The sequence below is a fragment of the Cyrtonyx montezumae genome, unplaced genomic scaffold (assembly GCF_038088225.1).
Source record: "Cyrtonyx montezumae isolate F1298 unplaced genomic scaffold, pur_monq_1.0 scaffold_44, whole genome shotgun sequence".
Classification (NCBI taxonomy): domain Eukaryota; kingdom Metazoa; phylum Chordata; class Aves; order Galliformes; family Odontophoridae; genus Cyrtonyx; species Cyrtonyx montezumae.
In genome coordinates, this window is record NW_027072050.1 from 723392 (window position 1) to 751198 (window position 27807).

The 27807-nt window shown below is 58.4% G+C and overlaps 1 protein-coding gene across 1 annotated transcript in view; it reads left to right on the forward strand.

Moving 5' to 3' along the window:
• The first annotated feature begins 2443 nt into the window (after positions 1-2443).
• LOC136055537 (uncharacterized) overlaps positions 2444-27807 on the forward strand; it is a 31684-nt gene continuing 6320 nt past the window's right edge. Inside the window, exons 1-17 of the mRNA XM_065747331.1 lie at positions 2444-2524; positions 2717-2750; positions 6205-6917; positions 8172-8238; positions 8599-8706; positions 8796-8968; positions 12600-13271; positions 14526-14592; positions 14953-15060; positions 15150-15322; positions 18954-19625; positions 20880-20946; positions 21307-21414; positions 21504-21676; positions 25308-25979; positions 27234-27300; positions 27661-27768. Of these exons, the coding sequence (XP_065603403.1) occupies positions 2444-2524; positions 2717-2750; positions 6205-6917; positions 8172-8238; positions 8599-8706; positions 8796-8968; positions 12600-13271; positions 14526-14592; positions 14953-15060; positions 15150-15322; positions 18954-19625; positions 20880-20946; positions 21307-21414; positions 21504-21676; positions 25308-25979; positions 27234-27300; positions 27661-27768 (4063 nt within the window). The remainder of the gene's footprint in view (positions 2525-2716; positions 2751-6204; positions 6918-8171; positions 8239-8598; positions 8707-8795; positions 8969-12599; positions 13272-14525; positions 14593-14952; positions 15061-15149; positions 15323-18953; positions 19626-20879; positions 20947-21306; positions 21415-21503; positions 21677-25307; positions 25980-27233; positions 27301-27660; positions 27769-27807) is intronic.

The following is a 27807-nucleotide window of genomic DNA, read 5'->3' on the forward strand; positions in this document are numbered from 1 at the left end:
CCCAGGTGGCAGCAGTGGTATCCCCACGGGTGACACCGTCCCCCTCCACAGCAACATCCCAGCAGGCATCTTTGCTGCCCCCAGTCCCCAAGAGATAGAGAACAGCCTGGAGAGCCTAGACAGAGATGTGCCCGAAGAGGTGCTGCTGGAGGAGGCTGCGAGGCTCTTCAACTGCTCCCCTGAGATGCTGAGCGGATCTGATCCTGAGCCCCAGGGGATCAACCACGGCCTCCCCAGCAGCATCCCCGTGCTCCAAGACCTCGGGGATCTCTGTGACCTCGATGAGATCATCACCTCTCACAGCATGAGCTCACTCTCACTGCCCGAAGAGATTCTCTCTTGCGACTACAGCGTCCCTGAAGCCTCCAGCATGAAGCTGAGCACGGAGCAGCTCAACCACGTTTGGATGTGCCCCAAGGAGGCGCGACAGGATCTGACACTGTCAGAAATGCTGCTGGCAATGCCCCGGGGTGATGAGCTCCAGCCGAAGGCCAAGTCAGAAAAGAGGGGGAAAAAGGAGCGAAGCAGCTTCCTGATGAGAAAAAGCCACAAAGAGAGGGTCTCCCCCTGCAGCAGTGGTGTAGAAGAGCAGGGTTAGAGCCATTCATATAGGAAAGGGGGGAGGGAAAGGTGGGATGAGGATAGTGTTCTGTTGTTGTACAGTTTCTCTCGTTTCCTAATAAATGTTTGTTCTGATCCGCTCCACGTCTTGCTGGGGTTGAAACAGCCCTTGGGGGGGGGAAGCTGGGACAGACACAGAAAGTGGTGTCCCCAGCCCAGAAGTGAAGCTCAGATCAAGGGCAGAGGAAGGCTGCAGTGCCTTCACCCCCCTAAGGCAGATGGGGTCACTTCTGGGGGGACGGGGGTGCACAGCCTTCCAAGGGGGGGCCCACTCCAGAGCCTGGGTTGTTCTCCCTGCTGTAGCAAAAGAACCCCAAATAACCCAAAGAAAAGTAAGGGAGGGAAGGAGCTGCTGGCAGGACACTACCCCACTCCCCTCGTCCACCCAACATAAAGCCACAGTACCAGAGGAAAAATAACATCACCTTCTGTATGGTAAATAACCCCCAAGGATGGTACTCAGTGAAAACAGTATGGAAGATGGTATATTTAGTAGGCTTATATAGATGGTGCACAGACAGCCGGCAAAGGATGGTGGCTCGGCTTCAGGATGAAAGAGGCTTGCCGTGGACGCCACGCAGGAGGGATCTCCAAGAAGAGATCCTTCCCCGGTGGTGGTCTGCCCTTAAATGGGGTTTGGGAGATGTGGAGCCAGGCTCCACCCGTTCCAATCACACAGGTATATCACCTTTAGCTGTGGCCCTGTGGCTGCCTCGGTGCTCAGCTCAGGTGATCCATCAGTGGTTCAGGCCGTGATTCAACAGTTCCCATACACCGTGGGTACAGCGTGGCTGCACAGAAGGATGCAGAAGGGGATGTCCAAAAATTACCCGTAAAAGCCACAGCTTTTCAGCCAGGCCTGGCTTGAGACGGATCCGGGAGCACGTGGGGAGCAGATGTGGTTAAGGGCGGTGGGTTCAAGGGCAGGGACACGGGGGGGAGAGGATGGGTGGCCCACGGTGCAGCCCCCGGGCAGCTCTCCAGGGCAGCGTGACACTGCACGAAAACTCACTGCAGTGCATCATGAAAGTCAGGCATGAGAGTCAGGCATCCGGAGCCGGAGCCTCAGCAGAGAGCATCTCCACCAGCCCCAAACACAACGGGAACCCCAAACGGGGCTCCACGTGCAGCCCCAAGCTCACACGTCCCTATGGTGGGCGCACGGATGGCCCCAGCACACATTGCTCTCTCCACAGCCACAGAAATCCCCCCTGGGCTGCAGTGATGGGAGCTCTGACCCCTTACCACCTTATAACGACCACGGTGAGGTCACTGCACCTCGCGGTTAACCCTGTAAGCTCATTGGAGGTGAGGAGGACGTGGTGGGCGGGGACAGAGCACGAGGACCCCCAGTAACGACCACCGGCAGGAGACCCCAACCGTTGGCAGTTGGAGCCGCTGCTCAAGAGCAGCAGACGCAGCTCTCTGCTGCTTACTTCTGTGCTTCGTACTTCTCCCTGGCACCTCCGAAGCTCATCTATCCTGAGCTCCTCAACAGCGCAGGTGAGCAGCAGGGGGGCCCCGCTCGCCCCACGCCGGCGCTGCCGTCCCTTCTCCGTCCCCCTCCGGGCTCCTCCTGGCGGTTGGGGAGGGGATCGACGCCGTTTCCCCCATCTCTTCCAGTCTCAGCCAAACCCTGCCAGCCCCCTGCGAGGCAGCAGCCCCCGCTGGCAGCCCCGGGCACCTGGTTTACACCGATGGCAACCGGCGCAGCCAACGCTCTCCCACCAGGTTAGACGTGCCCCTACCCGCAGTGGGAGCTCTCCGGGGGAGGGGGTTTCAAAGACCCTTCCCCCCACAACTTCCCTCTATCCCCGCAGAGATGTGGAGAGCCCCGTGCGGATGCTACTTCGACCTCCGTGTCTTTCGCCTCCGGTGGGCAAACACTGCCGTGCCCCCACCGGCCAACCCCACCGGCCAACCTTGGATGCCCAGCAATGGCTGCGCAGCTCTGCAGAGCTGGGTGACCCCCGCAGCCCCCCCAGAGCAATTCGTGCCCTACACGGAGCAGGGCATAGCTGTGGCCCCAGTGGTGCCCTCAGTCCACACCTCCCAGCAGCTGGAGGGGCAGATGCAGCACTTGAACATCTCAGAGGCAGCCCCGGGTGGCAGCAGTGCTATCCCCACGGGTGACACCGTCCCCCTCCACAGCAACACCCCAGTGGGCACCTTTGCTGCCCCGTCTCCAAGAGATCGAGAACAGCAGGGAGAGCCTAGACAGAGATCTGCCCGGTGAGATGCTGCAGGAGGATTGGTTTACCAACCAATGGACTGGTTTACAAACAACATCTTGAGCTGCCTTGAAGTTGTTTCACATTTGCATTTGTGATGATGGCACACAGACTGCGCTACATGAGGTTCTATACTGCTGTTGCTTTTTCATGTTCCTGCTTTTTGTGGTACGTGACGCAGATGAGTATTAATTTAGTAAACTCAAATAGTGCTTTCCAGAATTTGTTGCTAATTCATGAATTGCAAGTTTTGTTTCTTGCTTTACTTTGTCATTGTCTTCTGAAAATAAGAAACGTTTGACTTCTCAAAAGCTCCATGTTTTTTTCCTCTTTAAACGGTAATAACTAAGTAATTTTACAGAAGGTGAAGAGTTGTGAAATGGGAAGTTTATGTTCACAGTTTCCCATTCTCTGAAGAATCTTTATTGCCAGAGCGCTGCTAGATTGTTAGTTGTGTTTCTGTTTTGCTGTGTGGTTTTTCATACCTTTCAATACCTTAAAAGTAGAAGCTTCCTGTTTACAGTCATGCTAGTGGGTTTTTTTTTCAAATTGTCACTGAGTAAAAAAAGCTTCCTGCCATTATACATATCATTATTTGCCCTTGAAGGACTTTCTATGCCAAATAGGAGGTTCTGAGATTATTAACCCACCCCTAAGGCAGATGGGGTCACTTCTGGGGGGACAGGGGTGCAGAGCCTTCCAAGGGGGGGCCCACTCCAGAGCCTGGGTTGTTCTCCCTGCTGCAGCAAAAGAACCCCAAATAACCCAAAGAAAAGTAAGGGAGGGAAGGAGCTGCTGGCAGGACACTACCCCACTCCCCTCGTCCACCCAACATAAAGCCACAGTACCAGAGGAAAAATAACATCACCTTCGCAGCCAGAAAGCGCCGGAAAACTTCACCTCTCTTTATTGAGCATTTCACATCTGAGCTCCTCAACTTCATAGCAATGCAGCCAACACAGCACCTTCAGGCCACAGTGCCACCACTCTGCCACGCTCGAGCTCTCGGTGTCCCCATCGCCAGCCCCAGGACATGGAGGAGCGACGGGGTCCCAGCAACATCCCGGACCCCAGCAGAACCAGTGGCCATCACCAGAGCACAGAGCCCGATTACGGGCAGCGAGGATGGCTCAGGCACCCAAAAGCTCGGGGTGCTGCCCTGCCCTGAGCATCCTCACTCCAAAACAGAAGCACAGGCAGCAGCAGCGCCTCTGTGGGCCACAGAGAGACGCTCTGCTCAAGAAAAGAAGGAAAAGAAGAGTTCCTAAAGAAAAAAAGACGCCGAGCAGAGAGTCGGGGATGGGGACGCCACAAACGGACCCAGAGCCAGAAGGAGACCGTAACAAGTGCTGCAAACGCATAGGAAATCCAGCAGCTACACAGGACGGAAAGGTCACGGGCACACACTCGGAGAGCTCAGCGCAGCAGTTTACCTTTCGGGCCCAAATTGAACGCCCAGAGCAAAGACGAGGCCCGGACGGCACTCCGGGCAGTCGCAGGAGCAGCAGCAGGGACGGTCCCCGTCCTGAGCTCCAGAGTGGCAAGTCGGGGAAGCAGCGCAGATCCACGGTGCCACGGTGGGGCCTCCATGCAAACAGCCCACAGCTGTGGGGAAGCCACAGCCAGAAAGCCCATAGGGCACGACGAGGCCACGGGGCAGCTCCCAAGAGAAGCCCGGGCAGCTCCGGCCCCGCTCCGCACAGAGGGCGGAGCTGAGGGAGCCCACGGCCTTTCGGAGTCCTCAGCAGCAGCACAAGCGCTCCCGGCTGGCAAAGCGAGCAGCCCAACACCGCCGCGCTGCAGCACAGCCACAGCGCCTCGGCCCGCTCCTCCCGCCGCCCTGAGGGGGCCCGCTCTCCGCCCGCCCTTTTCTAGCCGCCCCGGCCCGTCGCGTGAGTGACGTCATCGCCGCGTGCGGCAGCAATGGCGGCAATGGCGGCAGTGGCGCCGGTCCGGGAGCGGTGAGTGCGGGGCCCGGGGGCTCACGTGTGCTCCCCCCGATCCCTGCGACATCGGCCGCCCCACGGGGCCGTCCCCGGGCCTGGGCTGCGTTGGGGGGAGCGAGCGGGAGATGCTGGTGCTCCTCGCTCAGGGGCTGCGGCCTACAGGGGGGCACCGGGGACGGCGCGGCCGCGTCCCGGGATGCGGCTGGATGGGGGTGGGGATGGGATCGGAGATTGGGAAGTGGCTTTGCTTGGGGTTGGGAGTGGGGATGGGCTCAGGGAGGGGGGCAGGGATGGAGTTGGGCATGGACATGAGGGGTTTGGGATGACGACGGGTTCGAGGATTAGGATGAGGTTGAGAAAGGAATGGAATCAAGGATGGGGATGGGGACTTAGCTGGGGTTGGGAGTGGGATGGAGTTGGGAATGGAGATGAGGTCGAGGAGGGGGTGGGGATGAAGATGAGGATGGGGGACGAGGATGACGATGAGGTCAAGGGGGGATAGGATCGAGGATGGGGATAGGGGTTTAATTTGGATTGGGGTCAGGGATAGATTTGGGAATAGGGATGACGTCGAGAAGGAGATGGGGACAAGGATGAGGATGAAGTTCGAGGAGGGGATGGGATCAGGGATGGGAATGGGATTTAGTTGGGAATGGGGTCATAGAAGGGGACAAGGATAGAGTTGGGAATGGAGATGAGATCGAGGAGGGGGTGGGGACAGGGATGAGGGTGGGTTTCAGGATGGGGACAGGGATGAGGTCAAGGAGATAGGATCGAGGATGGGGATAGGGATTTAATTGGGGTTGTGTACAGGGATACAGTTGGGAATGGGGATGAGGTCGAGGAGGGGATGAGAGTGGGGGCACTCTGTGGCGCTGGCAGTGCAGCTCTTCACAGCTTCTTGATTCTTCTGCAGGTTCATTGCTTCCAAGGAGCGGTTCCATGCCTACCGGAGAGCCAACGGGGAGCCCGGCAGCCGAGGGGGTGGTGAGGAGGAGGAGGAAGAGAAGGAGAAGGAGGCTGTCAGCAAGCAGAGCAAGCCCCCTGCCAAGAGGGGGAGGTTGGATGCACAGGGCCAGGACGGAGAGAGGCAAGGGGAGCCCGAGGATGGGGAGCAGGAGCCCATGGAGCGCAAACGAGCCCGGGGGCAGAACAAGAGCAGGCCCTGCATGAAGCCCAACCACTACGAGAAGAGCCGGTTATGCCCATCAGTCACGCAGGTATGACATGGAGTGTGATGCTCTGCTTTGCTCTTGGTGGGTTTCTTGATTTTTCTAGTTAGGAGAGCACACCCCAGAGTGATGGAAGGCAAAGATGCACCAGGGTGACCCCCCAGAGGAAGGGAGCTGAGGGCAGGTCCATTGCAAAACTACAAGAAGAACCTTGGATGCCCAGCAATGGCTGAGCGGCTCCGCAGAGCTCGGCGACCCCCGCAGCCCCCCCGGAGCAATTCGTGCCCTACAAGGAGCAGGGCATAGCTGTGGCCCCAGTAGTGCCCTCAGTCCCCACCTTCCAGCAGCTGGAGGGGCAGATCCAACACTTGAACATCTCAGAGGCAGCCCCAGGTGGCAGCAGTGGTATCCCCACGGGTGACACCGTCCCCCTCCACAGCAACATCCCAGCAGGCATCTTTGCTGCCCCCAGTCCCCAAGAGGCTGAGAACAGCCTGGAGAGCCTAGACAGAGATGTGCCCGAAGAGGTGCTGCTGGAGGAGGCTGCAAGGCTCTTCAACTGCTCCCCTGAGATGCTGAGCGGATCTGATCCTGAGCCCCAGGGGATCAACCACGGCCTCCCCAGCAGCATCCCCGTGCTCCAAGACCTCGGGGATCTCTGTGACCTCGATGAGATCATCACCTCTCACAGCATGAGCTCACTCTCACTGCCCGAAGAGATTCTCTCTTGCGACTACAGCGTCCCTGAAGCCTCCAGCATGAAGCTGAGCACGGAGCAGCTCAACCACGTTTGGATGTGCCCCAAGGAGGCGCGACAGGATCTGACACTGTCAGAAATGCTGCTGGCAATGCCCCGGGGTGATGAGCTCCAGCTGAAGGCCAAGTCAGAAAAGAGGGGGAAAAAGGAGCGAAGCAGCTTCCTGATGAGAAAAAGCCACAAAGAGAGGGTCTCCCCCTGCAGCAGTGGTGTAGAAGAGCAGGGTTAGAGCCATTCATATAGGAAAGGGGGGAGGGAAAGGTGGGATGAGGATAGTGTTCTGTTGTTGTACAGTTTCTCTCGTTTCCTAATAAATGTTTGTTCTGATCCGCTCCACGTCTTGCTGGGGTTGAAACAGCCCTTGGGGGGGGGAAGCTGGGACAGACACAGAAAGTGGTGTCCCCAGCCCAGAAGTGAAGCTCAGATCAAGGGCAGAGGAAGGCTGCAGTGCCTTCACCCCCCTAAGGCAGATGGGGTCACTTCTGGGGGGACGGGGGTGCACAGCCTTCCAAGGGGGGGCCCACTCCAGAGCCTGGGTTGTTCTCCCTGCTGTAGCAAAAGAACCCCAAATAACCCAAAGAAAAGTAAGGGAGGGAGCTGCTGGCAGGACACTACCCCACTCCCCTCGTCCACCCAACATAAAGCCACAGTACCAGAGGAAAAATAACATCACCTTCTGTATGGTAAATAACCCCCAAGGATGGTACTCAGTGAAAACAGTATGGAAGATGGTATATTTAGTAGGCTTATATAGATGGTGCACAGACAGCCGGCAAAGGATGGTGGCTCGGCTTCAGGATGAAAGAGGCTTGCCGTGGACGCCACGCAGGAGGGATCTCCAAGAAGAGATCCTTCCCCGGTGGTGGTCTGCCCTTAAATGGGGTTTGGGAGATGTGGAGCCAGGCTCCACCCGTTCCAATCACACAGGTATATCACCTTTAGCTGTGGCCCTGTGGCTGCCTCGGTGCTCAGCTCAGGTGATCCATCAGTGGTTCAGGCCGTGATTCAACACTTCCCATACACCGTGGGTACAGCGTGGCTGCACAGAAGGATGCAGAAGGGGATGTCCAAAAATTACCCGTAAAAGCCACAGCTTTTCAGCCAGGCCTGGCTTGAGACGGATCCGGGAGCACGTGGGGAGCAGATGTGGTTAAGGGCGGTGGGTTCAAGGGCAGGGACACGGGGGGGAGAGGATGGGTGGCCCACGGTGCAGCCCCCGGGCAGCTCTCCAGGGCAGCGTGACACTGCACGAAAACTCACTGCAGTGCATCATGAAAGTCAGGCATGAGAGTCAGGCATCCGGAGCCGGAGCCTCAGCAGAGAGCATCTCCACCAGCCCCAAACACAACGGGAACCCCAAACGGGGCTCCACGTGCAGCCCCAAGCTCACACGTCCCTATGGTGGGCGCACGGATGGCCCCAGCACACATTGCTCTCTCCACAGCCACAGAAATCCCCCCTGGGCTGCAGTGATGGGAGCTCTGACCCCTTACCACCTTATAACGACCACGGTGAGGTCACTGCACCTCGCGGTTAACCCTGTAAGCTCATTGGAGGTGAGGAGGACGTGGTGGGCGGGGACAGAGCACGAGGACCCCCAGTAACGACCACCGGCAGGAGACCCCAACCGTTGGCAGTTGGAGCCGCTGCTCAAGAGCAGCAGACGCAGCTCTCTGCTGCTTACTTCTGTGCTTCGTACTTCTCCCTGGCACCTCCGAAGCTCATCTATCCTGAGCTCCTCAACAGCGCAGGTGAGCAGCAGGGGGGCCCCGCTCGCCCCACGCCGGCGCTGCCGTCCCTTCTCCGTCCCCCTCCGGGCTCCTCCTGGCGGTTGGGGAGGGGATCGACGCCGTTTCCCCCATCTCTTCCAGTCTCAGCCAAACCCTGCCAGCCCCCTGCGAGGCAGCAGCCCCCGCTGGCAGCCCCGGGCACCTGGTTTACACCGATGGCAACCGGCGCAGCCAACGCTCTCCCACCAGGTTAGACGTGCCCCTACCCGCAGTGGGAGCTCTCCGGGGGAGGGGGTTTCAAAGACCCTTCCCCCCACAACTTCCCTCTATCCCCGCAGAGATGTGGAGAGCCCCGTGCGGATGCTACTTCGACCTCCGTGTCTTTCGCCTCCGGTGGGCAAACACTGCCGTGCCCCCACCGGCCAACCCCACCGGCCAACCTTGGATGCCCAGCAATGGCTGCGCAGCTCTGCAGAGCTGGGTGACCCCCGCAGCCCCCCCAGAGCAATTCGTGCCCTACACGGAGCAGGGCATAGCTGTGGCCCCAGTGGTGCCCTCAGTCCACACCTCCCAGCAGCTGGAGGGGCAGATGCAGCACTTGAACATCTCAGAGGCAGCCCCGGGTGGCAGCAGTGGTATCCCCACGGGTGACACCGTCCCCCTCCACAGCAACACCCCGGTGGGCACCTTTGCTGCCCCGTCTCCAAGAGATCGAGAACAGCAGGGAGAGCCTAGACAGAGATGTGCCCGGTGAGATGCTGCAGGAGGATTGGTTTACCAACCAATGGACTGGTTTACAAACAACATCTTGAGCTGCCTTGAAGTTGTTTCACATTTGCATTTGTGATGATGGCACACAGACTGCGCTACATGAGGTTCTATACTGCTGTTGCTTTTTCATGTTCCTGCTTTTTGTGGTACGTGACGCAGATGAGTATTAATTTAGTAAACTCAAATAGTGCTTTCCAGAATTTGTTGCTAATTCATGAATTGCAAGTTTTGTTTCTTGCTTTACTTTGTCATTGTCTTCTGAAAATAAGAAACGTTTGACTTCTCAAAAGCTCCATGTTTTTTTCCTCTTTAAACGGTAATAACTAAGTAATTTTACAGAAGGTGAAGAGTTGTGAAATGGGAAGTTTATGTTCACAGTTTCCCATTCTCTGAAGAATCTTTATTGCCAGAGCGCTGCTAGATTGTTAGTTGTGTTTCTGTTTTGCTGTGTGGTTTTTCATACCTTTCAATACCTTAAAAGTAGAAGCTTCCTGTTTACAGTCATGCTAGTGGGTTTTTTTTTCAAATTGTCACTGAGTAAAAAAAGCTTCCTGCCATTATACATATCATTATTTGCCCTTGAAGGACTTTCTATGCCAAATAGGAGGTTCTGAGATTATTAACCCACCCCTAAGGCAGATGGGGTCACTTCTGGGGGGACAGGGGTGCAGAGCCTTCCAAGGGGGGGCCCACTCCAGAGCCTGGGTTGTTCTCCCTGCTGCAGCAAAAGAACCCCAAATAACCCAAAGAAAAGTAAGGGAGGGAAGGAGCTGCTGGCAGGACACTACCCCACTCCCCTCGTCCACCCAACATAAAGCCACAGTACCAGAGGAAAAATAACATCACCTTCGCAGCCAGAAAGCGCCGGAAAACTTCACCTCTCTTTATTGAGCATTTCACATCTGAGCTCCTCAACTTCATAGCAATGCAGCCAACACAGCACCTTCAGGCCACAGTGCCACCACTCTGCCACGCTCGAGCTCTCGGTGTCCCCATCGCCAGCCCCAGGACATGGAGGAGCGACGGGGTCCCAGCAACATCCCGGACCCCAGCAGAACCAGTGGCCATCACCAGAGCACAGAGCCCGATTACGGGCAGCGAGGATGGCTCAGGCACCCAAAAGCTCGGGGTGCTGCCCTGCCCTGAGCATCCTCACTCCAAAACAGAAGCACAGGCAGCAGCAGCGCCTCTGTGGGCCACAGAGAGACGCTCTGCTCAAGAAAAGAAGGAAAAGAAGAGTTCCTAAAGAAAAAAAGACGCCGAGCAGAGAGTCGGGGATGGGGACGCCACAAACGGACCCAGAGCCAGAAGGAGACCGTAACAAGTGCTGCAAACGCATAGGAAATCCAGCAGCTACACAGGACGGAAAGGTCACGGGCACACACTCGGAGAGCTCAGCGCAGCAGTTTACCTTTCGGGCCCAAATTGAACGCCCAGAGCAAAGACGAGGCCCGGACGGCACTCCGGGCAGTCGCAGGAGCAGCAGCAGGGACGGTCCCCGTCCTGAGCTCCAGAGTGGCAAGTCGGGGAAGCAGCGCAGATCCACGGTGCCACGGTGGGGCCTCCATGCAAACAGCCCACAGCTGTGGGGAAGCCACAGCCAGAAAGCCCATAGGGCACGACGAGGCCACGGGGCAGCTCCCAAGAGAAGCCCGGGCAGCTCCGGCCCCGCTCCGCACAGAGGGCGGAGCTGAGGGAGCCCACGGCCTTTCGGAGTCCTCAGCAGCAGCACAAGCGCTCCCGGCTGGCAAAGCGAGCAGCCCAACACCGCCGCGCTGCAGCACAGCCACAGCGCCTCGGCCCGCTCCTCCCGCCGCCCTGAGGGGGCCCGCTCTCCGCCCGCCCTTTTCTAGCCGCCCCGGCCCGTCGCGTGAGTGACGTCATCGCCGCGTGCGGCAGCAATGGCGGCAATGGCGGCAGTGGCGCCGGTCCGGGAGCGGTGAGTGCGGGGCCCGGGGGCTCACGTGTGCTCCCCCCGATCCCTGCGACATCGGCCGCCCCACGGGGCCGTCCCCGGGCCTGGGCTGCGTTGGGGGGAGCGAGCGGGAGATGCTGGTGCTCCTCGCTCAGGGGCTGCGGCCTACAGGGGGGCACCGGGGACGGCGCGGCCGCGTCCCGGGATGCGGCTGGATGGGGGTGGGGATGGGATCGGAGATTGGGAAGTGGCTTTGCTTGGGGTTGGGAGTGGGGATGGGCTCAGGGAGGGGGGCAGGGATGGAGTTGGGCATGGACATGAGGGGTTTGGGATGACGACGGGTTCGAGGATTAGGATGAGGTTGAGAAAGGAATGGAATCAAGGATGGGGATGGGGACTTAGCTGGGGTTGGGAGTGGGATGGAGTTGGGAATGGAGATGAGGTCGAGGAGGGGGTGGGGATGAAGATGAGGATGGGGGACGAGGATGACGATGAGGTCAAGGGGGGATAGGATCGAGGATGGGGATAGGGGTTTAATTTGGATTGGGGTCAGGGATAGATTTGGGAATAGGGATGACGTCGAGAAGGAGATGGGGACAAGGATGAGGATGAAGTTCGAGGAGGGGATGGGATCAGGGATGGGAATGGGATTTAGTTGGGAATGGGGTCATAGAAGGGGACAAGGATAGAGTTGGGAATGGAGATGAGATCGAGGAGGGGGTGGGGATGAAGATGAGGGTGGGTTTCAGGATGGGGACAGGGATGAGGTCAAGGAGATAGGATGGAGGATGGGGATAGGGATTTAATTGGGGTTGTGTTCAGGGATACAGTTGGGAATGGGGATGAGGTCGAGGAGGGGATGAGAGTGGGGGCACTCTGTGGCGCTGGCAGTGCAGCTCTTCACAGCTTCTTGATTCTTCTGCAGGTTCATTGCTTCCAAGGAGCGGTTCCATGCCTACCGGAGAGCCAACGGGGAGCCCGGCAGCCGAGGGGGTGGTGAGGAGGAGGAGGAAGAGAAGGAGAAGGAGGCTGTCAGCAAGCAGAGCAAGCCCCCTGCCAAGAGGGGGAGGTTGGATGCACAGGGCCAGGACGGAGAGAGGCAAGGGGAGCCCGAGGATGGGGAGCAGGAGCCCATGGAGCGCAAACGAGCCCGGGGGCAGAACAAGAGCAGGCCCTGCATGAAGCCCAACCACTACGAGAAGAGCCGGTTATGCCCATCAGTCACGCAGGTATGACATGGAGTGTGATGCTCTGCTTTGCTCTTGGTGGGTTTCTTGATTTTTCTAGTTAGGAGAGCACACCCCAGAGTGATGGAAGGCAAAGATGCACCAGGGTGACCCCCCAGAGGAAGGGAGCTGAGGGCAGGTCCATTGCAAAACTACAAGAAGAACCTTGGATGCCCAGCAATGGCTGAGCGGCTCCGCAGAGCTCGGCGACCCCCGCAGCCCCCCCGGAGCAATTCGTGCCCTACAAGGACCAGGGCATAGCTGTGGCCCCAGTAGTGCCCTCAGTCCCCACCTTCCAGCAGCTGGAGGGGCAGATCCAACACTTGAACATCTCAGAGGCAGCCCCAGGTGGCAGCAGTGGTATCCCCACGGGTGACACCGTCCCCCTCCACAGCAACATCCCAGCAGGCATCTTTGCTGCCCCCAGTCCCCAAGAGGCTGAGAACAGCCTGGAGAGCCTAGACAGAGATGTGCCCGAAGAGGTGCTGCTGGAGGAGGCTGCAAGGCTCTTCAACTGCTCCCCTGAGATGCTGAGCGGATCTGATCCTGAGCCCCAGGGGATCAACCACGGCCTCCCCAGCAGCATCCCCGTGCTCCAAGACCTCGGGGATCTCTGTGACCTCGATGAGATCATCACCTCTCACAGCATGAGCTCACTCTCACTGCCCGAAGAGATTCTCTCTTGCGACTACAGCGTCCCTGAAGCCTCCAGCATGAAGCTGAGCACGGAGCAGCTCAACCACGTTTGGATGTGCCCCAAGGAGGCGCGACAGGATCTGACACTGTCAGAAATGCTGCTGGCAATGCCCCGGGGTGATGAGCTCCAGCTGAAGGCCAAGTCAGAAAAGAGGGGGAAAAAGGAGCGAAGCAGCTTCCTGATGAGAAAAAGCCACAAAGAGAGGGTCTCCCCCTGCAGCAGTGGTGTAGAAGAGCAGGGTTAGAGCCATTCATATAGGAAAGGGGGGAGGGAAAGGTGGGATGAGGATAGTGTTCTGTTGTTGTACAGTTTCTCTCGTTTCCTAATAAATGTTTGTTCTGATCCGCTCCACGTCTTGCTGGGGTTGAAACAGCCCTTGGGGGGGGGAAGCTGGGACAGACACAGAAAGTGGTGTCCCCAGCCCAGAAGTGAAGCTCAGATCAAGGGCAGAGGAAGGCTGCAGTGCCTTCACCCCCCTAAGGCAGATGGGGTCACTTCTGGGGGGACGGGGGTGCACAGCCTTCCAAGGGGGGGCCCACTCCAGAGCCTGGGTTGTTCTCCCTGCTGTAGCAAAAGAACCCCAAATAACCCAAAGAAAAGTAAGGGAGGGAGCTGCTGGCAGGACACTACCCCACTCCCCTCGTCCACCCAACATAAAGCCACAGTACCAGAGGAAAAATAACATCACCTTCTGTATGGTAAATAACCCCCAAGGATGGTACTCAGTGAAAACAGTATGGAAGATGGTATATTTAGTAGGCTTATATAGATGGTGCACAGACAGCCGGCAAAGGATGGTGGCTCGGCTTCAGGATGAAAGAGGCTTGCCGTGGACGCCACGCAGGAGGGATCTCCAAGAAGAGATCCTTCCCCGGTGGTGGTCTGCCCTTAAATGGGGTTTGGGAGATGTGGAGCCAGGCTCCACCCGTTCCAATCACACAGGTATATCACCTTTAGCTGTGGCCCTGTGGCTGCCTCGGTGCTCAGCTCAGGTGATCCATCAGTGGTTCAGGCCGTGATTCAACAGTTCCCATACACCGTGGGTACAGCGTGGCTGCACAGAAGGATGCAGAAGGGGATGTCCAAAAATTACCCGTAAAAGCCACAGCTTTTCAGCCAGGCCTGGCTTGAGACGGATCCGGGAGCACGTGGGGAGCAGATGTGGTTAAGGGCGGTGGGTTCAAGGGCAGGGACACGGGGGGGAGAGGATGGGTGGCCCACGGTGCAGCCCCCGGGCAGCTCTCCAGGGCAGCGTGACACTGCACGAAAACTCACTGCAGTGCATCATGAAAGTCAGGCATGAGAGTCAGGCATCCGGAGCCGGAGCCTCAGCAGAGAGCATCTCCACCAGCCCCAAACACAACGGGAACCCCAAACGGGGCTCCACGTGCAGCCCCAAGCTCACACGTCCCTATGGTGGGCGCACGGATGGCCCCAGCACACATTGCTCTCTCCACAGCCACAGAAATCCCCCCTGGGCTGCAGTGATGGGAGCTCTGACCCCTTACCACCTTATAACGACCACGGTGAGGTCACTGCACCTCGCGGTTAACCCTGTAAGCTCATTGGAGGTGAGGAGGACGTGGTGGGCGGGGACAGAGCACGAGGACCCCCAGTAACGACCACCGGCAGGAGACCCCAACCGTTGGCAGTTGGAGCCGCTGCTCAAGAGCAGCAGACGCAGCTCTCTGCTGCTTACTTCTGTGCTTCGTACTTCTCCCTGGCACCTCCGAAGCTCATCTATCCTGAGCTCCTCAACAGCGCAGGTGAGCAGCAGGGGGGCCCCGCTCGCCCCACGCCGGCGCTGCCGTCCCTTCTCCGTCCCCCTCCGGGCTCCTCCTGGCGGTTGGGGAGGGGATCGACGCCGTTTCCCCCATCTCTTCCAGTCTCAGCCAAACCCTGCCAGCCCCCTGCGAGGCAGCAGCCCCCGCTGGCAGCCCCGGGCACCTGGTTTACACCGATGGCAACCGGCGCAGCCAACGCTCTCCCACCAGGTTAGACGTGCCCCTACCCGCAGTGGGAGCTCTCCGGGGGAGGGGGTTTCAAAGACCCTTCCCCCCACAACTTCCCTCTATCCCCGCAGAGATGTGGAGAGCCCCGTGCGGATGCTACTTCGACCTCCGTGTCTTTCGCCTCCGGTGGGCAAACACTGCCGTGCCCCCACCGGCCAACCCCACCGGCCAACCTTGGATGCCCAGCAATGGCTGCGCAGCTCTGCAGAGCTGGGTGACCCCCGCAGCCCCCCCAGAGCAATTCGTGCCCTACACGGAGCAGGGCATAGCTGTGGCCCCAGTGGTGCCCTCAGTCCACACCTCCCAGCAGCTGGAGGGGCAGATGCAGCACTTGAACATCTCAGAGGCAGCCCCGGGTGGCAGCAGTGGTATCCCCACGGGTGACACCGTCCCCCTCCACAGCAACACCCCGGTGGGCACCTTTGCTGCCCCGTCTCCAAGAGATCGAGAACAGCAGGGAGAGCCTAGACAGAGATGTGCCCGGTGAGATGCTGCAGGAGGATTGGTTTACCAACCAATGGACTGGTTTACAAACAACATCTTGAGCTGCCTTGAAGTTGTTTCACATTTGCATTTGTGATGATGGCACACAGACTGCGCTACATGAGGTTCTATACTGCTGTTGCTTTTTCATGTTCCTGCTTTTTGTGGTACGTGACGCAGATGAGTATTAATTTAGTAAACTCAAATAGTGCTTTCCAGAATTTGTTGCTAATTCATGAATTGCAAGTTTTGTTTCTTGCTTTACTTTGTCATTGTCTTCTGAAAATAAGAAACGTTTGACTTCTCAAAAGCTCCATGTTTTTTTCCTCTTTAAACGGTAATAACTAAGTAATTTTACAGAAGGTGAAGAGTTGTGAAATGGGAAGTTTATGTTCACAGTTTCCCATTCTCTGAAGAATCTTTATTGCCAGAGCGCTGCTAGATTGTTAGTTGTGTTTCTGTTTTGCTGTGTGGTTTTTCATACCTTTCAATACCTTAAAAGTAGAAGCTTCCTGTTTACAGTCATGCTAGTGGGTTTTTTTTTCAAATTGTCACTGAGTAAAAAAAGCTTCCTGCCATTATACATATCATTATTTGCCCTTGAAGGACTTTCTATGCCAAATAGGAGGTTCTGAGATTATTAACCCACCCCTAAGGCAGATGGGGTCACTTCTGGGGGGACAGGGGTGCAGAGCCTTCCAAGGGGGGGCCCACTCCAGAGCCTGGGTTGTTCTCCCTGCTGCAGCAAAAGAACCCCAAATAACCCAAAGAAAAGTAAGGGAGGGAAGGAGCTGCTGGCAGGACACTACCCCACTCCCCTCGTCCACCCAACATAAAGCCACAGTACCAGAGGAAAAATAACATCACCTTCGCAGCCAGAAAGCGCCGGAAAACTTCACCTCTCTTTATTGAGCATTTCACATCTGAGCTCCTCAACTTCATAGCAATGCAGCCAACACAGCACCTTCAGGCCACAGTGCCACCACTCTGCCACGCTCGAGCTCTCGGTGTCCCCATCGCCAGCCCCAGGACACGGAGGAGCGACGGGGTCCCAGCAACATCCCGGACCCCAGCAGAACCAGTGGCCATCACCAGAGCACAGAGCCCGATTACGGGCAGCGAGGATGGCTCAGGCACCCAAAAGCTCGGGGTGCTGCCCTGCCCTGAGCATCCTCACTCCAAAACAGAAGCACAGGCAGCAGCAGCGCCTCTGTGGGCCACAGAGAGACGCTCTGCTCAAGAAAAGAAGGAAAAGAAGAGTTCCTAAAGAAAAAAAGACGCCGAGCAGAGAGTCGGGGATGGGGACGCCACAAACGGACACAGAGCCAGAAGGAGACCGTAACAAGTGCTGCAAACGCATAGGAAATCCAGCAGCTACACAGGACGGAAAGGTCACGGGCACACACTCGGAGAGCTCAGCGCAGCAGTTTACCTTTCGGGCCCAAATTGAACGCCCAGAGCAAAGACGAGGCCCGGACGGCACTCCGGGCAGTCGCAGGAGCAGCAGCAGGGACGGTCCCCGTCCTGAGCTCCAGAGTGGCAAGTCGGGGAAGCAGCGCAGATCCACGGTGCCACGGTGGGGCCTCCATGCAAACAGCCCACAGCTGTGGGGAAGCCACAGCCAGAAAGCCCATAGGGCACGACGAGGCCACGGGGCAGCTCCCAAGAGAAGCCCGGGCAGCTCCGGCCCCGCTCCGCACAGAGGGCGGAGCTGAGGGAGCCCACGGCCTTTCGGAGTCCTCAGCAGCAGCACAAGCGCTCCCGGCTGGCAAAGCGAGCAGCCCAACACCGCCGCGCTGCAGCACAGCCACAGCGCCTCGGCCCGCTCCTCCCGCCGCCCTGAGGGGGCCCGCTCTCCGCCCGCCCTTTTCTAGCCGCCCCGGCCCGTCGCGTGAGTGACGTCATCGCCGCGTGCGGCAGCAATGGCGGCAATGGCGGCAGTGGCGCCGGTCCGGGAGCGGTGAGTGCGGGGCCCGGGGGCTCACGTGTGCTCCCCCCGATCCCTGCGACATCGGCCGCCCCACGGGGCCGTCCCCGGGCCTGGGCTGCGTTGGGGGGAGCGAGCGGGAGATGCTGGTGCTCCTCGCTCAGGGGCTGCGGCCTACAGGGGGGCACCGGGGACGGCGCGGCCGCGTCCCGGGATGCGGCTGGATGGGGGTGGGGATGGGATCGGAGATTGGGAAGTGGCTTTGCTTGGGGTTGGGAGTGGGGATGGGCTCAGGGAGGGGGGCAGGGATGGAGTTGGGCATGGACATGAGGGGTTTGGGATGACGACGGGTTCGAGGATTAGGATGAGGTTGAGAAAGGAATGGAATCAAGGATGGGGATGGGGACTTAGCTGGGGTTGGGAGTGGGATGGAGTTGGGAATGGAGATGAGGTCGAGGAGGGGGTGGGGATGAAGATGAGGATGGGGGACGAGGATGACGATGAGGTCAAGGGGGGATAGGATCGAGGATGGGGATAGGGGTTTAATTTGGATTGGGGTCAGGGATAGATTTGGGAATAGGGATGACGTCGAGAAGGAGATGGGGACAAGGATGAGGATGAAGTTCGAGGAGGGGATGGGATCAGGGATGGGAATGGGATTTAGTTGGGAATGGGGTCATAGAAGGGGACAAGGATAGAGTTGGGAATGGAGATGAGATCGAGGAGGGGGTGGGGATGAAGATGAGGGTGGGTTTCAGGATGGGGACAGGGATGAGGTCAAGGAGATAGGATCGAGGATGGGGATAGGGATTTAATTGGGGTTGTGTTCAGGGATACAGTTGGGAATGGGGATGAGGTCGAGGAGGGGATGAGAGTGGGGGCACTCTGTGGCGCTGGCAGTGCAGCTCTTCACAGCTTCTTGATTCTTCTGCAGGTTCATTGCTTCCAAGGAGCGGTTCCATGCCTACCGGAGAGCCAACGGGGAGCCCGGCAGCCGAGGGGGTGGTGAGGAGGAGGAGGAAGAGAAGGAGAAGGAGGCTGTCAGCAAGCAGAGCAAGCCCCCTGCCAAGAGGGGGAGGTTGGATGCACAGGGCCAGGACGGAGAGAGGCAAGGGGAGCCCGAGGATGGGGAGCAGGAGCCCATGGAGCGCAAACGAGCCCGGGGGCAGAACAAGAGCAGGCCCTGCATGAAGCCCAACCACTACGAGAAGAGCCGGTTATGCCCATCAGTCACGCAGGTATGACATGGAGTGTGATGCTCTGCTTTGCTCTTGGTGGGTTTCTTGATTTTTCTAGTTAGGAGAGCACACCCCAGAGTGATGGAAGGCAAAGATGCACCAGGGTGACCCCCCAGAGGAAGGGAGCTGAGGGCAGGTCCATTGCAAAACTACAAGAAGAACCTTGGATGCCCAGCAATGGCTGAGCGGCTCCGCAGAGCTCGGCGACCCCCGCAGCCTCCCCGGAGCAATTCGTGCCCTACAAGGAGCAGGGCATAGCTGTGGCCCCAGTAGTGCCCTCAGTCCCCACCTTCCAGCAGCTGGAGGGGCAGATCCAACACTTGAACATCTCAGAGGCAGCCCCAGGTGGCAGCAGTGGTATCCCCACGGGTGACACCGTCCCCCTCCACAGCAACATCCCAGCAGGCATCTTTGCTGCCCCCAGTCCCCAAGAGGCTGAGAACAGCCTGGAGAGCCTAGACAGAGATGTGCCCGAAGAGGTGCTGCTGGAGGAGGCTGCAAGGCTCTTCAACTGCTCCCCTGAGATGCTGAGCGGATCTGATCCTGAGCCCCAGGGGATCAACCACGGCCTCCCCAGCAGCATCCCCGTGCTCCAAGACCTCGGGGATCTCTGTGACCTCGATGAGATCATCACCTCTCACAGCATGAGCTCACTCTCACTGCCCGAAGAGATTCTCTCTTGCGACTACAGCGTCCCTGAAGCCTCCAGCATGAAGCTGAGCACGGAGCAGCTCAACCACGTTTGGATGTGCCCCAAGGAGGCGCGACAGGATCTGACACTGTCAGAAATGCTGCTGGCAATGCCCCGGGGTGATGAGCTCCAGCCGAAGGCCAAGTCAGAAAAGAGGGGGAAAAAGGAGCGAAGCAGCTTCCTGATGAGAAAAAGCCACAAAGAGAGGGTCTCCCCCTGCAGCAGTGGTGTAGAAGAGCAGGGTTAGAGCCATTCATATAGGAAAGGGGGGAGGGAAAGGTGGGATGAGGATAGTGTTCTGTTGTTGTACAGTTTCTCTCGTTTCCTAATAAATGTTTGTTCTGATCCGCTCCACGTCTTGCTGGGGTTGAAACAGCCCTTGGGGGGGGGAAGCTGGGACAGACACAGAAAGTGGTGTCCCCAGCCCAGAAGTGAAGCTCAGATCAAGGGCAGAGGAAGGCTGCAGTGCCTTCACCCCCCTAAGGCAGATGGGGTCACTTCTGGGGGGACGGGGGTGCACAGCCTTCCAAGGGGGGGCCCACTCCAGAGCCTGGGTTGTTCTCCCTGCTGTAGCAAAAGAACCCCAAATAACCCAAAGAAAAGTAAGGGAGGGAGCTGCTGGCAGGACACTACCCCACTCCCCTCGTCCACCCAACATAAAGCCACAGTACCAGAGGAAAAATAACATCACCTTCTGTATGGTAAATAACCCCCAAGGATGGTACTCAGTGAAAACAGTATGGAAGATGGTATATTTAGTAGGCTTATATAGATGGTGCACAGACAGCCGGCAAAGGATGGTGGCTCGGCTTCAGGATGAAAGAGGCTTGCCGTGGACGCCACGCAGGAGGGATCTCCAAGAAGAGATCCTTCCCCGGTGGTGGTCTGCCCTTAAATGGGGTTTGGGAGATGTGGAGCCAGGCTCCACCCGTTCCAATCACACAGGTATATCACCTTTAGCTGTGGCCCTGTGGCTGCCTCGGTGCTCAGCTCAGGTGATCCATCAGTGGTTCAGGCCGTGATTCAACAGTTCCCATACACCGTGGGTACAGCGTGGCTGCACAGAAGGATGCAGAAGGGGATGTCCAAAAATTACCCGTAAAAGCCACAGCTTTTCAGCCAGGCCTGGCTTGAGACGGATCCGGGAGCACGTGGGGAGCAGATGTGGTTAAGGGCGGTGGGTTCAAGGGCAGGGACACGGGGGGGAGAGGATGGGTGGCCCACGGTGCAGCCCCCGGGCAGCTCTCCAGGGCAGCGTGACACTGCACGAAAACTCACTGCAGTGCATCATGAAAGTCAGGCATGAGAGTCAGGCATCCGGAGCCGGAGCCTCAGCAGAGAGCATCTCCACCAGCCCCAAACACAACGGGAACCCCAAACGGGGCTCCACGTGCAGCCCCAAGCTCACACGTCCCTATGGTGGGCGCACGGATGGCCCCAGCACACATTGCTCTCTCCACAGCCACAGAAATCCCCCCTGGGCTGCAGTGATGGGAGCTCTGACCCCTTACCACCTTATAACGACCACGGTGAGGTCACTGCACCTCGCGGTTAACCCTGTAAGCTCATTGGAGGTGAGGAGGACGTGGTGGGCGGGGACAGAGCACGAGGACCCCCAGTAACGACCACCGGCAGGAGACCCCAACCGTTGGCAGTTGGAGCCGCTGCTCAAGAGCAGCAGACGCAGCTCTCTGCTGCTTACTTCTGTGCTTCGTACTTCTCCCTGGCACCTCCGAAGCTCATCTATCCTGAGCTCCTCAACAGCGCAGGTGAGCAGCAGGGGGGCCCCGCTCGCCCCACGCCGGCGCTGCCGTCCCTTCTCCGTCCCCCTCCGGGCTCCTCCTGGCGGTTGGGGAGGGGATCGACGCCGTTTCCCCCATCTCTTCCAGTCTCAGCCAAACCCTGCCAGCCCCCTGCGAGGCAGCAGCCCCCGCTGGCAGCCCCGGGCACCTGGTTTACACCGATGGCAACCGGCGCAGCCAACGCTCTCCCACCAGGTTAGACGTGCCCCTACCCGCAGTGGGAGCTCTCCGGGGGAGGGGGTTTCAAAGACCCTTCCCCCCACAACTTCCCTCTATCCCCGCAGAGATGTGGAGAGCCCCGTGCGGATGCTACTTCGACCTCCGTGTCTTTCGCCTCCGGTGGGCAAACACTGCCGTGCCCCCACCGGCCAACCCCACCGGCCAACCTTGGATGCCCAGCAATGGCTGCGCAGCTCTGCAGAGCTGGGTGACCCCCGCAGCCCCCCCAGAGCAATTCGTGCCCTACACGGAGCAGGGCATAGCTGTGGCCCCAGTGGTGCCCTCAGTCCACACCTCCCAGCAGCTGGAGGGGCAGATGCAGCACTTGAACATCTCAGAGGCAGCCCCGGGTGGCAGCAGTGGTATCCCCACGGGTGACACCGTCCCCCTCCACAGCAACACCCCGGTGGGCACCTTTGCTGCCCCGTCTCCAAGAGATCGAGAACAGCAGGGAGAGCCTAGACAGAGATGTGCCCGGTGAGATGCTGCAGGAGGATTGGTTTACCAACCAATGGACTGGTTTACAAACAACATCTTGAGCTGCCTTGAAGTTGTTTCACATTTGCATTTGTGATGATGGCACACAGACTGCGCTACATGAGGTTCTATACTGCTGTTGCTTTTTCATGTTCCTGCTTTTTGTGGTACGTGACGCAGATGAGTATTAATTTAGTAAACTCAAATAGTGCTTTCCAGAATTTGTTGCTAATTCATGAATTGCAAGTTTTGTTTCTTGCTTTACTTTGTCATTGTCTTCTGAAAATAAGAAACGTTTGACTTCTCAAAAGCTCCATGTTTTTTTCCTCTTTAAACGGTAATAACTAAGTAATTTTACAGAAGGTGAAGAGTTGTGAAATGGGAAGTTTATGTTCACAGTTTCCCATTCTCTGAAGAATCTTTATTGCCAGAGCGCTGCTAGATTGTTAGTTGTGTTTCTGTTTTGCTGTGTGGTTTTTCATACCTTTCAATACCTTAAAAGTAGAAGCTTCCTGTTTACAGTCATGCTAGTGGGTTTTTTTTTCAAATTGTCACTGAGTAAAAAAAGCTTCCTGCCATTATACATATCATTATTTGCCCTTGAAGGACTTTCTATGCCAAATAGGAGGTTCTGAGATTATTAACCCACCCCTAAGGCAGATGGGGTCACTTCTGGGGGGACAGGGGTGCAGAGCCTTCCAAGGGGGGGCCCACTCCAGAGCCTGGGTTGTTCTCCCTGCTGCAGCAAAAGAACCCCAAATAACCCAAAGAAAAGTAAGGGAGGGAAGGAGCTGCTGGCAGGACACTACCCCACTCCCCTCGTCCACCCAACATAAAGCCACAGTACCAGAGGAAAAATAACATCACCTTCGCAGCCAGAAAGCGCCGGAAAACTTCACCTCTCTTTATTGAGCATTTCACATCTGAGCTCCTCAACTTCATAGCAATGCAGCCAACACAGCACCTTCAGGCCACAGTGCCACCACTCTGCCACGCTCGAGCTCTCGGTGTCCCCATCGCCAGCCCCAGGACATGGAGGAGCGACGGGGTCCCAGCAACATCCCGGACCCCAGCAGAACCAGTGGCCATCACCAGAGCACAGAGCCCGATTACGGGCAGCGAGGATGGCTCAGGCACCCAAAAGCTCGGGGTGCTGCCCTGCCCTGAGCATCCTCACTCCAAAACAGAAGCACAGGCAGCAGCAGCGCCTCTGTGGGCCACAGAGAGACGCTCTGCTCAAGAAAAGAAGGAAAAGAAGAGTTCCTAAAGAAAAAAAGACGCCGAGCAGAGAGTCGGGGATGGGGACGCCACAAACGGACCCAGAGCCAGAAGGAGACCGTAACAAGTGCTGCAAACGCATAGGAAATCCAGCAGCTACACAGGACGGAAAGGTCACGGGCACACACTCGGAGAGCTCAGCGCAGCAGTTTACCTTTCGGGCCCAAATTGAACGCCCAGAGCAAAGACGAGGCCCGGACGGCACTCCGGGCAGTCGCAGGAGCAGCAGCAGGGACGGTCCCCGTCCTGAGCTCCAGAGTGGCAAGTCGGGGAAGCAGCGCAGATCCACGGTGCCACGGTGGGGCCTCCATGCAAACAGCCCACAGCTGTGGGGAAGCCACAGCCAGAAAGCCCATAGGGCACGACGAGGCCACGGGGCAGCTCCCAAGAGAAGCCCGGGCAGCTCCGGCCCCGCTCCGCACAGAGGGCGGAGCTGAGGGAGCCCACGGCCTTTCGGAGTCCTCAGCAGCAGCACAAGCGCTCCCGGCTGGCAAAGCGAGCAGCCCAACACCGCCGCGCTGCAGCACAGCCACAGCGCCTCGGCCTGCTCCTCCCGCCGCCCTGAGGGGGCCCGCTCTCAGCCCGCCCTTTTCTAGCCGCCCCGGCCCGTCGCGTGAGTGACGTCATCGCCGCGTGCGGCAGCAATGGCGGCAATGGCGGCAGTGGCGCCGGTCCGGGAGCGGTGAGTGCGGGGCCCGGGGGCTCACGTGTGCTCCCCCCGATCCCTGCGACATCGGCCGCCCCACGGGGCCGTCCCCGGGCCTGGGCTGCGTTGGGGGGAGCGAGCGGGAGATGCTGGTGCTCCTCGCTCAGGGGCTGCGGCCTACAGGGGGGCACCGGGGACGGCGCGGCCGCGTCCCGGGATGCGGCTGGATGGGGGTGGGGATGGGATCGGAGATTGGGAAGTGGCTTTGCTTGGGGTTGGGAGTGGGGATGGGCTCAGGGAGGGGGGCAGGGATGGAGTTGGGCATGGACATGAGGGGTTTGGGATGACGACGGGTTCGAGGATTAGGATGAGGTTGAGAAAGGAATGGAATCAAGGATGGGGATGGGGACTTAGCTGGGGTTGGGAGTGGGATGGAGTTGGGAATGGAGATGAGGTCGAGGAGGGGGTGGGGATGAAGATGAGGATGGGGGACGAGGATGACGATGAGGTCAAGGGGGGATAGGATCGAGGATGGGGATAGGGGTTTAATTTGGATTGGGGTCAGGGATAGATTTGGGAATAGGGATGACGTCGAGAAGGAGATGGGGACAAGGATGAGGATGAAGTTCGAGGAGGGGATGGGATCAGGGATGGGAATGGGATTTAGTTGGGAATGGGGTCATAGAAGGGGACAAGGATAGAGTTGGGAATGGAGATGAGATCGAGGAGGGGGTGGGGACAGGGATGAGGGTGGGTTTCAGGATGGGGACAGGGATGAGGTCAAGGAGATAGGATCGAGGATGGGGATAGGGATTTAATTGGGGTTGTGTACAGGGATACAGTTGGGAATGGGGATGAGGTCGAGGAGGGGATGAGAGTGGGGGCACTCTGTGGCGCTGGCAGTGCAGCTCTTCACAGCTTCTTGATTCTTCTGCAGGTTCATTGCTTCCAAGGAGCGGTTCCATGCCTACCGGAGAGCCAACGGGGAGCCCGGCAGCCGAGGGGGTGGTGAGGAGGAGGAGGAAGAGAAGGAGAAGGAGGCTGTCAGCAAGCAGAGCAAGCCCCCTGCCAAGAGGGGGAGGTTGGATGCACAGGGCCAGGACGGAGAGAGGCAAGGGGAGCCCGAGGATGGGGAGCAGGAGCCCATGGAGCGCAAATGAGCCCGGGGGCAGAACAAGAGCAGGCCCTGCATGAAGCCCAACCACTACGAGAAGAGCCGGTTATGCCCATCAGTCACGCAGGTATGACATGGAGTGTGATGCTCTGCTTTGCTCTTGGTGGGTTTCTTGATTTTTCTAGTTAGGAGAGCACACCCCAGAGTGATGGAAGGCAAAGATGCACCAGGGTGACCCCCCAGAGGAAGGGAGCTGAGGGCAGGTCCATTGCAAAACTACAAGAAGAACCTTGGATGCCCAGCAATGGCTGAGCGGCTCCGCAGAGCTCGGCGACCCCCGCAGCCCCCCCGGAGCAATTCGTGCCCTACAAGGAGCAGGGCATAGCTGTGGCCCCAGTAGTGCCCTCAGTCCCCACCTTCCAGCAGCTGGAGGGGCAGATCCAACACTTGAACATCTCAGAGGCAGCCCCAGGTGGCAGCAGTGGTATCCCCACGGGTGACACCGTCCCCCTCCACAGCAACATCCCAGCAGGCATCTTTGCTGCCCCCAGTCCCCAAGAGGCTGAGAACAGCCTGGAGAGCCTAGACAGAGATGTGCCCGAAGAGGTGCTGCTGGAGGAGGCTGCAAGGCTCTTCAACTGCTCCCCTGAGATGCTGAGCGGATCTGATCCTGAGCCCCAGGGGATCAACCACGGCCTCCCCAGCAGCATCCCCGTGCTCCAAGACCTCGGGGATCTCTGTGACCTCGATGAGATCATCACCTCTCACAGCATGAGCTCACTCTCACTGCCCGAAGAGATTCTCTCTTGCGACTACAGCGTCCCTGAAGCCTCCAGCATGAAGCTGAGCACGGAGCAGCTCAACCACGTTTGGATGTGCCCCAAGGAGGCGCGACAGGATCTGACACTGTCAGAAATGCTGCTGGCAATGCCCCGGGGTGATGAGCTCCAGCTGAAGGCCAAGTCAGAAAAGAGGGGGAAAAAGGAGCGAAGCAGCTTCCTGATGAGAAAAAGCCACAAAGAGAGGGTCTCCCCCTGCAGCAGTGGTGTAGAAGAGCAGGGTTAGAGCCATTCATATAGGAAAGGGGGGAGGGAAAGGTGGGATGAGGATAGTGTTCTGTTGTTGTACAGTTTCTCTCGTTTCCTAATAAATGTTTGTTCTGATCCGCTCCACGTCTTGCTGGGGTTGAAACAGCCCTTGGGGGGGGGAAGCTGGGACAGACACAGAAAGTGGTGTCCCCAGCCCAGAAGTGAAGCTCAGATCAAGGGCAGAGGAAGGCTGCAGTGCCTTCACCCCCCTAAGGCAGATGGGGTCACTTCTGGGGGGACGGGGGTGCACAGCCTTCCAAGGGGGGGCCCACTCCAGAGCCTGGGTTGTTCTCCCTGCTGTAGCAAAAGAACCCCAAATAACCCAAAGAAAAGTAAGGGAGGGAGCTGCTGGCAGGACACTACCCCACTCCCCTCGTCCACCCAACATAAAGCCACAGTACCAGAGGAAAAATAACATCACCTTCTGTATGGTAAATAACCCCCAAGGATGGTACTCAGTGAAAACAGTATGGAAGATGGTATATTTAGTAGGCTTATATAGATGGTGCACAGACAGCCGGCAAAGGATGGTGGCTCGGCTTCAGGATGAAAGAGGCTTGCCGTGGACGCCACGCAGGAGGGATCTCCAAGAAGAGATCCTTCCCCGGTGGTGGTCTGCCCTTAAATGGGGTTTGGGAGATGTGGAGCCAGGCTCCACCCGTTCCAATCACACAGGTATATCACCTTTAGCTGTGGCCCTGTGGCTGCCTCGGTGCTCAGCTCAGGTGATCCATCAGTGGTTCAGGCCGTGATTCAACAGTTCCCATACACCGTGGGTACAGCGTGGCTGCACAGAAGGATGCAGAAGGGGATGTCCAAAAATTACCCGTAAAAGCCACAGCTTTTCAGCCAGGCCTGGCTTGAGACGGATCCGGGAGCACGTGGGGAGCAGATGTGGTTAAGGGCGGTGGGTTCAAGGGCAGGGACACGGGGGGGAGAGGATGGGTGGCCCACGGTGCAGCCCCCGGGCAGCTCTCCAGGGCAGCGTGACACTGCACGAAAACTCACTGCAGTGCATCATGAAAGTCAGGCATGAGAGTCAGGCATCCGGAGCCGGAGCCTCAGCAGAGAGCATCTCCACCAGCCCCAAACACAACGGGAACCCCAAACGGGGCTCCACGTGCAGCCCCAAGCTCACACGTCCCTATGGTGGGCGCACGGATGGCCCCAGCACACATTGCTCTCTCCACAGCCACAGAAATCCCCCCTGGGCTGCAGTGATGGGAGCTCTGACCCCTTACCACCTTATAACGACCACGGTGAGGTCACTGCACCTCGCGGTTAACCCTGTAAGCTCATTGGAGGTGAGGAGGACGTGGTGGGCGGGGACAGAGCACGAGGACCCCCAGTAACGACCACCGGCAGGAGACCCCAACCGTTGGCAGTTGGAGCCGCTGCTCAAGAGCAGCAGACGCAGCTCTCTGCTGCTTACTTCTGTGCTTCGTACTTCTCCCTGGCACCTCCGAAGCTCATCTATCCTGAGCTCCTCAACAGCGCAGGTGAGCAGCAGGGGGGCCCCGCTCGCCCCACGCCGGCGCTGCCGTCCCTTCTCCGTCCCCCTCCGGGCTCCTCCTGGCGGTTGGGGAGGGGATCGACGCCGTTTCCCCCATCTCTTCCAGTCTCAGCCAAACCCTGCCAGCCCCCTGCGAGGCAGCAGCCCCCGCTGGCAGCCCCGGGCACCTGGTTTACACCGATGGCAACCGGCGCAGCCAACGCTCTCCCACCAGGTTAGACGTGCCCCTACCCGCAGTGGGAGCTCTCCGGGG